Source organism: Camelina sativa, chromosome 17 (genome assembly GCF_030686135.1).
Source record: "Camelina sativa cultivar CO46 ecotype springtype chromosome 17, ASM3068613v1".
Taxonomy (NCBI): domain Eukaryota; kingdom Viridiplantae; phylum Streptophyta; class Magnoliopsida; order Brassicales; family Brassicaceae; genus Camelina; species Camelina sativa.
Genome location: NC_141896.1, coordinates 27298608 through 27308431, shown reverse-complemented (window position 1 = coordinate 27308431; position 9824 = coordinate 27298608). Strand labels below are relative to the sequence as shown.

Here is a 9824-nt window from a genome sequence, read left to right as displayed (position 1 = left end):
CATCGACTACACCCAGTGCGATAGTCACTGAATATTCAAAATTTTTAGGAAAAAATAAAAGTTTTATCTACTATATATTCAAATTACTTATCAGATTTTGAAAAGAACTGGAAAATCAACAATGGGTTGCCAAAAAAAAAAAGGCTACAATATGTTTAAAATTTAGGTTAAAGAGTAAACAATTTTATTAATTTAGTTCAGATTTTATAAAAATAAGAGTAAAAAAAAAAAGAAAAAAAAAAAAAGTTTGGGTTACATGGTGCAAATGCACTCCCTGCACTGGGTCAGCGCCGGGACTTCTGTGCTTACTCAAACATTGAGAATCATCATTTTCCCATGTCTTTGTCCTTAAAAGAAAAAAAAAAAGTTTCTACAACTATTAGACAGTAAGGTACAAAAATCACCAACGATCATTTTCAAAAAGAATAAACCCAAGGGAGTATTTTCCTGTTTGTGCAAGTTGAAACCAAACTCCTCCATTAGTTTCTATATTAGTCTTCACCACATATATAAGAGCATAGGCATTGGTGTCCCCTGGTTTTTGGTCCCCCAAATTTAATATTATTATTTTGAAAGGTTCTTATTTCTAGTATGGACATTGCTATCTACTTGTATTTGGTCTCCCAAATAAAACAATAATATTTTCAAATTTTAAATCTTTTAGGCATTAACATCTACTAAGTAGTAAATATACATCCCACTGGGGATTTATGTAGATGTTAAGTTAAAAAGAAGTAATAGCAGACGCAAAACATACATCATCAGCTGAGGTCCTGACTTGAAGCTTGTTCTTGCACTCAGTACAGCTTATCACACCCTGCAATATCAGTAGATGTTCCGTCAAATCATATTAGCATATAATGAGGTAAAAATGCCTAACACACAGAAAAGCACCATATCAGTAGTTGACAATTTGAGAAAAATAAACCGAATCTGTATCAAATATAGCAATGTAAATACAATAACAGTAGCCTAGATCATTAGCAGCGTAGAAAAAGCTTACTGTTTCATTACTGTGACAGCAGAGTCATGAACATGATCATGTTGACGATCGTTGTGTTTTCTTGTATCACAAACCAGTTTCTATTTGAAGACTGATCTATATACCATGACTGCATTGATGGTGATGATGATGATGATCCTCTGCACAACTCAAGCCATCTACATTGACTTCTGAATCAATTCTGAAAAGGTATGCTATTTCAGGACACCAACAAAGAGAAAGAAAGATACTTAAATTTGGACAAAATACATAGCAGAAGTTACCTCTCAAGATCATAACCTCCAATTCCTAAGACAAAATCCATATCAACATCTCTGAATTTGGTGTTTTTGATGGGAGCCATAGAGTTGATTTGCTATTGATTTTAAAAACCAAATAAAGAAGAAGTGTCAATGACAAATACATCTTCATTCTATTGGGGAAAGTGAGCTCACGAGCTAATAAGTGTCTTACCTTGATTCTTTTAGTTAAGTGCTCCAACTCAGGCTCAGATGCCAAATCAATCTGCCATAAAAATATAGTTAAGTACTTAACGACCTACAAGATGATTCCTCATAAATTGTATCAAATGACTGATATGTATCACCGAACTGGACTCTTAAAAGAAGATATAACAAACAAACCTTATTCAAAACTATACGATCTGCATAAGCAATTTGTTCAACTGCCTCATTCACAACAAATCTCGGTTTCACTTCATTCAAATGCCGCATCGCGTGTTTAGAGTCAACAAGTGTAACAACACCATCTAACTTTATATATCACTAACAGACCAATAATAAAGCTTAGCTTCAGTGAAAGACACAACACAAACAACGGATACCTGTAGTTTCGATGACAATATGGTCAAATCTGTCTCGTTTATTTTTAACCAAGTCAAGAAGCATTTTGACTAAATCACCACGAACAGTACAACATAAGCAACCATTGTTGACCATGATAATATCATCAGAGGAAGAAGAGTGGCTTGCAACCAGAGATCCATCGATATCAACCTCCCCAAACTGTTTATATATATTCACAGTTCTGAAATGCTTAACCAATCTGCAACATTACATTAAGCTAAGATACATATACCAACAAAATATCTCAGAAATGCGCAGCAAGAGGACAAGTTTCCCGAATCGTGCACAAGTACAATAAACACAAATTCGATCCTGTACCTTTCCAGAACCGAGGAATCCGGTGATAACTGTGGCGTGAATGCGAGTATCCTGGTCTGCGACATCTTGCTCGATTCCTGAGCTCGGCAATGAGAAAAACGATTTGAGGAAAGGCTTTGATGGTGAAACCCTTAAGCAAACCGCCGGACAAGCTTCATGAGATATAGAAGATCGTTTTCGGCTTGAAATCGGCAGAAAAGAGGAAGAAAGACACGAGGGGAATTTGCCGCCGTCGAAATAGAAGAGAGAATTTCTCTCGAGAAAGTGGTTTGTGTTACCCTACCCAAAATTTTCTCCCAATCACCACCTTCCACATGTCCAAGTAGACGGACGAAAAACGTCCCAAATTAAGAATCGTTTCTTCGATATTAGGCATTTTATGATTTATTTAAAATCACAAAAAATTGGGGGATGGCTCAAGTGTACACCGTTGCACATGGTCTAAGTATGAAAGATTAGCTAGAGGGAGTGTGCATTTGCTTTTTTTTCATTTGGTTTTATTAACCAATAAGAAATAAGTAATCTCTCTTACGATTGGGTGAACTTGTAAATTTAGAAGATTCTTCCTTTTTGGGTGATTAGTTGAACATTAATATCAATGTGAATATATGTTTCTAGCACCCAAACTCTTCCATTACAGCACCCAAAATAGACGATTAGAATCATAATACAGCATCACGAGTTATTTTTTAAGTTTTTTAAATGAACATCTAAAATTATATATCTCAACTCGATACAACATATAAGAATTTGATGACAACATCACCAGTTATGTTTTAAGTTAAGCATTGTCATTAAAAAAAAAATCTTATAAATATCGACGAGTGAAAAAAACTGATTTTGGTTCGTTTAAAATGTATCACTCTATATATATGTAGAGGGTTAGTACACTATTAGTATGTTTTCGATTTATTGAATAATGGAAGCTTGGAATACTATCAACGACAGAAAAAGAATACTTCGGATGGATTGATAATGCATCTCATGATTTTATGATATTATATGACCCAAAATATTCAATAGACGTTTTTAAAAAACCAATATTGGATATCTCCAATTCCTTTGCCCAAAAAAAAAAAAAAAAAATCTCTAATTCCGGAGGATCTCATGTAGATCTGGTCTAGTATTGTTTTCCTTAGTGATGCACATGAACTGGAGATTAATGTTTTATTCTTTATTTATTTATTTACAAATTGAGAAATTTTTATTTTTCCTAAACTTGAATATACAAAACCATTGAAATGAATTTATATATGTATTCTACATACAATTTGTATTAAAATAAGCACCACATCTTAAGGAACTAATAAACTCCCCTAAACTCAGGATAAAATATTTTTAAAATTGATGAGAAAACTAGTTCCTTTCTCAAGTTTAAATTAGTATACAAGACTAATAGTTTGGATTCAAATTTAAATAAGATAATTGAATATGACATAAAATTTCTTTAATCCCTAGCACTAGCAAGTTGCTAGCTTTTGAAATTAATAAAAAAGGCACGCTAAGAATATTTCAAACCAATCTTTATATAAAATAGAAAAATTCACAATCTTTCCTGTTGATATATATATATATATATATATATATATATTATAATCATATTATAGTGTCCTGCTAATTTCATGCTTGGTCGTCGCATTAAATTTTTTGGGTTTAAAATAATGTATTTCACCTGAGCTTTTTTGGGTTTATGATTGATATAATTTCGTTACATCATCCTAAGAATACGTTATAAATGATTCTGACCTTTCGTTTTCAGGTAAAATTAATCGATTAAAGAAGTTAGGTATCGTGAATCTTTTGTTGGTAACGAGAGAGGGGAACTTCACTTATTGGTCGATCTACTGTGATGCAAAATGTAAAGTAAGCAAATAATATTATTGTTTGCCAAACCAAAAAAAAAAAAAAAAAAGCAAATAATATTATTAAGAATACGTACGATTTGTTGTATGTGGATATTTTAACTAGAAGAGAAGCCTTCGTCGGACTGAGATTCGACAGAACTCAAATAGTTTTTTCCTAACAATTGAACTAACAACACATATTGTTGTATAATATTCGTCTGTATTTTTGTGTGTGTGAAAGTCTAAATATATATATAAGCACAAATATATGATTCAGTCGGAAAAAAAATGATTGAGTCGAAAACGAACAAGAAAGAGAAAATATATAACAATTTTGTTAGCAGTAATGTTCACTTGCGATAAAAAAAAAAGAAAACTACGTTTGCCAACAGGGACGATTATATTATTTGTTGTTAATATTGCCCTTTTTTTTGTTCTTGGATTCTTTATGTATATATTTCTTATACAGAACAACTATGTAATCAGATTCAAGTTAATAAAGTTAGGTTATGAAAAAAAAAAAAAAGCGTAGATTTGGCATGATTTTGTGAACAAAGTAAAATTCGCATGATTATCCAAATTTAGTAAACATAAATTCAGGTGAATTTACCTACTAGCCAAAATGACAAATTTAATTAAGAATCTATATATACATTTTTCAAGTACATTTAGCAAATAAATCTTGAAGTTGCCACTTATTTACAAGACTGCCATTGATATTAATTATTAATTTGTTTTTTATTTAATTAATTAATATTAAGTTTTTATTTTTGAAAACAATAGTTCTCATCCTAAATAAATTTCTAAAACAATTGGAACCACTCCTTTTAACATTAAATATTAATTTTATAATTGATTTAATTAATATTAAGTTTTCAATTTTACAAAACAATATTTTCTTCATAAACAAATTTCCTAAACAATCGGTCTAACCAAGAAACGAATTAATTTTCGATCTTGGAGGAGGATCCGTGGCCGAGATTTTTGATCTCAACGCATTGATTTCCCCCTAAAATAAATGTTCAAAATCAAATATAAAATATATTATTCAAAAAAACTAACAGTATGATTTTTAAAAGTAACAAACATATTTACCATTCAATTTGATATCTTATTCAAAAAATAATAATAAAATATAAAAGATATTGCTTGCTCACAGGTTTATTTTTATTTTGTATTACGTATTTAAAAATATTTTTTACTTTCACGGGTTTCATATGATGAGTTTTTGCAGATTAAAAATCTTTGAATATGTTGTTTGACCCACCTATCATGACGGGTTTAAAATATAGAACCAACACTAAAACTATTAGTTTATCTCATATATATTATAGATTTGTAATCATAGTTTTGAAAATCAACTTATAAATTATTTAGTATATGAACTACAAAATATTATACATAGTATAATACATTCTTAATATTCCAAAAAAAAATACACATAAAAAAATACACTAACATACTATATAGGCATATACCTCTGTTTAATTTTAAAGAATAAAATAAATCTAGACTTTTATATTTTATCTAATAACAAATTTAATGTAATTAGGTTATAAACTTTATAAAACGTCGAGAGAGTAAAAAAAAAAAAAAAACGTAAGACAATGGCGATTTTGAAGGCGATGAAGATCTGGGTTTGAATGTTCGATTCTGTCATGGATGGGGGACGAGGAGAGGATCTCCTTCGATCTCTGCAGGTTAAGGTTGAGAGGAATCAGATGGGAAATTTGATTCTCTCTGGTCAAAGGCTGGCTCTGCGGGATTCAGTTTGTGATGTTTATGAGGATTTCTTTGTAATGGCGAATCTCTATGATTCGTTCAGATTGATCTCAGTTACTCATTTCTGGGGGATTCGAAAATCTGAGATTATGGGGTCGGAATTGGTATCAGATGGAGATTTGTGGGGATTAAAGCCAACGATTTCATTTTTGGGTTCTAAGGATTCGTTTTCAAGATTCCATATCTCGATTTGGAGTGGATGGGGACGACGTCGATACTCTTCACTAGTTGTGGACAGGGTCGGTTCTTTATTGTTAGATTTGGGGTTCTACAAGGAGAGGTTGGTCTTCGTGAAGGTTAATACCTTGATTTTGTCGGATTTGCTGTGTAAGGGAATTCTTATTCTGGTTAAGGATTTGATTCCGTTTGAGCAGATTTGGCTTAGTTCAGGGGTTTTAATTTTGATATGGTTGGTGATTGAGTTTGAGATTTTCTTCTCATGGACTAGTTGGTGGATACGGTTGTTTCTGCTTCTCGTTAGTATCCAGAATTATTCGATGTTAAGATTTCTTCACAGGCTGGTTAGTGCATTGATTTTCAGATTGGGTATGATCGAATTTGGGTTGAGAATCTCCTTGATTCGGTTCGTTTTAATTCCTGGGATATTGGTTGGTGCTGTGGTATTTAAGCGAGAGTTTGAGGATAGTTTTCGAATCATCTCATTCTGTTTTTGCTTCTCGTTCCTTCTAGTTTTTGTAACTTTTCTCAGTGCTCAATATTTCTTTCCTTACCGAGTTATGGCTCAATTGGCGTTAAACAAGAACAAGAGTTCTCTGGTGCGTACGGATACTGTGTCAATTTCCAACTCGGTTTTGGCTAAGAGAATCCAGCAGTTCTCATTGACCCTCATTGGCAGGCTAATGAATCCGGTGTGTCAGAATATGGAGTCCTTGTTAGCTAATTTCCCTAAAATCTGGAAATTAGAGGAGAAAGTGGTGGGTGCCGATTTAGGACAAGGTGTTTTCCAGTTTAACTTCGAGGAAGAAGAGGATATTTTGTCAGTTTTGCAGAATGGTCCGTACCATTTTAACGGTTGGATGGTCTCGCTAGTGAGGTGGGAGCTAGTCATTTCATCATCCTATCCTTCAGCTATTAATTTCTGGGTTAAAGTGGCAGGGATTCCCATGCATTTGTGGGAGGTGGCTAATCTTGAAGCTATTGGGAAGAAGCTTGGGAGGATCCAAGAGGTTGATGAGGAAACCGGCAGTCTTTGTGTGCCAGTCAATGGTTTCAATCCATTGATATTAAAGATGGTGGTGCCTTTTGCAACTGGTGATGAGATTATAGTCTCCCTGGAGTATGAGAAGTTGAATGGGGTCTGTGATCTTTGTTCTCGGATCACTCATGACACTAAAGTTTGTCCAAAGGTTCTTAAGGAGACATCAGCTCCAAGTGCGGGAGGTCAGAGGGACAATAGGGGTGGTCAAAGGCAATTTCCTGCGATGAAGCAAGAGCAGCATCACAATGTTGGGGGTTGGGAGAAGCCTAGGAAACATGCCAAGCGGGCATTAGATTTCCAGTCGGTGGATTCTAGTGAGATTGGTTATTTTCCTCAGCAGCGCTTTGGTGGCAATGTTTTTCACGGTCAGGGTTCTCATGGATCTCGTCATCAAGAGCGATCCTATGGACAGGTCTGGGGTCAGAAGAGGAGTTATAAAGAGGTTGTAGGCCGCGAAGAAGGATCTCGTCGAGGTACACAAACAGGGAATGGGGAAGTTTCGGGGAAGGCACCCGGGTTCATCCTGAACCGTAAGGGTGCTGGTCCGGCTTGGCCAAAACCTCTTTTCAAGGTGTAGCAGGCTGCTTTAGAGAGGAATGGTCCGCTGCGGATTGACAACAACTTGGGAGTTTCCAGTTCCAGCGATCAACTTGTAGTCAAAGAGGTGGAGGGAAGTCCTCTTAAGGGTGAGGTGGGTGCTCCTTTGGCCATGGATTTCAAGGTTGATAATGATGATTTGCTAGAGGATGGTGAGCTTGATGACATTGTCAAGGCGGATAACAGTATGGTCCAGGGGGAGGATGTACCTCCTGCTCAGGGTACAGTGGGCCAGCCGGATCAAGGGTATGACTTCCAAGATGGTCAAATTACTGAGTCTCAGGGTGATGCTGGCAGTGATACGCAAGGTAAATCATCTCCTTCTGTATCGGTTGAGTCAGCTGTGGGGATTGTTAATTATGCTATGGCTACCTTTTCATTAGATGCGTCAGGTGGTCACAAGAGAAAGAATTTTAGTCCTTATGTTAGGAAGGGTGTTAGCGGTTCTAAGATTTCATCATGGGCTTTAGCATCTCCTGGGAAACGTTTACTTGCTAAGGCTTTGTCTAAACCTGCAGGTGACGGGAATAAACAGAAGATGGCGGGAAAACAGGGAAACAATGCAGTGGGTGGTAAACCTTCGGATGGAGGACGTCCAGGAAAGAAAGGGATGGGGGCTCTCCCAAAACCGCCGGCTCGAACGTGAAGATCTTGAGTTGGAACTGTCAGGGCATAGGGGTTGATCTGACAGAAGGATATCTGGGAGATTTGTGGAAGCAACACCGGCCAGACATTTTATTTTTATCAGAAACTAAAAAATGTTCTTCTTATTTACAAAAATTTCAAAAGAAGTTTGGTTATAATAATTTGTATTCTGTTGATCCCCATGGTTCTAGTGGTGGGTTAGCTTTATTTTTTCATGAATGATATAAAACTTTCTATTTTATATGAGAGTAATCGCATTATTGATGTTAAAGCCTTCTTTGGTCAACAAATGGTTTTTTTGACTTTTGTCTACGGGGATCCTATTCCGCAAAACCGGGTTAAGGTATGGGAGAAGTTAATTGATATTGGCTCTTTCCGTATAGATCCTTGGTTTATGATTGGTGATTTTAATGAACTTGTTGGGGATCACGAGAAGAGGGGAGGGGCCTTACGGCCAGCCTCCTCATTTGTGCCTTTTCAATGAATGATTCGGCATTGCGGTATGCTTGAATTCCCGTGTTATGGGAAGCAGTTATCTTGGAGAGGTAATCGGTGTAATAATCAGGTGGTTCGGTGCCGTTTAGACCGTGCCTTAGGGAATGAAGATTGGCAAAGTTTCTTCCCAAATTCGAAGATTGATTACTTGGAGATGGTTGGGTCTCACCACTGTCCTATTTTGGCTACTTGTCTGAAATTATCCTTACGACGGAATAGGCAGTTCCGTTTTGATAAACGTTGGTTGGGAAAGGATGGACTACTAGGGGCAGTGGAGTCGGGATGGGCGCGTACGAATAATTTTCGGACTCTGGCTTTTGTGGATAAAATTAGGAATTGTCGAAATTTGATTTTGTGGTGGCGAAAACATAATGTGATCTCTGGGCCAACTCTCATCTCTTATCTGAAGGCAGCCTTACATGAGGCAAAGATGGACGACCAGATTACTCAGGAGGAGATTCGGGACATAGAGAGAAAACTAAAAGAGGCTTATCGGGATAAGGAGTTATACTGGCAACAGAAGAGTAGAAAATTCTGGCTACGTGTGGGAGACAAAAATACTAAATATTTTCATGCTTCGACTAAACAGAGGAGGGTACGGAATAAAATTGTTGGTTTGTTTGGTTCGGATAATGTCTGGGACGAGTCGCCTGTGGGTATGGAGAATATTGCTTCCAAATATTTTGAGGAGCTTTTTAAACGATCGGATGTAAGTGGTTTATCAGACATAATACAGGAGACTTTACCTATAATTACAGATGCTATGAATAGGAGTTTAACTAGGGAAATCACGGAGGCGGAGGTTTGGAAAGCCTTATTTGCTATGCATCCGGAGAAGTCTCCAGGTCCTGATGGTATGACGGCTTTATTTTTTCAACGGTTTTGGCCCTCCTTAAAAGGGGATCTGGTGGCCTTGGTTAAAGAATTTTTTAGAACGGGAGGCTTTGATCCTCGCCTTAACGAGACGAATATTTGTCTCATCCCTAAGGTGGAGCGTCCGCGACGTATGACGGAATTTCGGCCAATTAGTCTCTGTAATGTAAGCTATAAGATTATTTCAAAAGTTTTATGTTTCA

At 35.9% G+C, this 9824-nt stretch overlaps 1 protein-coding gene across 1 annotated transcript; it reads left to right on the top strand.

The window, feature by feature from the left end:
• The first annotated feature begins 5520 nt into the window (after positions 1-5520).
• Positions 5521-8524, top strand: LOC104757886 (uncharacterized). The gene is made up of 2 exons (XM_010480665.3): positions 5521-7916; positions 8127-8524. Exon 1 carries the CDS (start codon positions 5654-5656, stop codon positions 7586-7588), a length of 1935 nt encoding a protein of 644 aa, XP_010478967.1. The 5' UTR covers positions 5521-5653; the 3' UTR covers positions 7589-7916; positions 8127-8524.
• The last annotated feature ends 1300 nt before the right edge of the window (positions 8525-9824 follow it).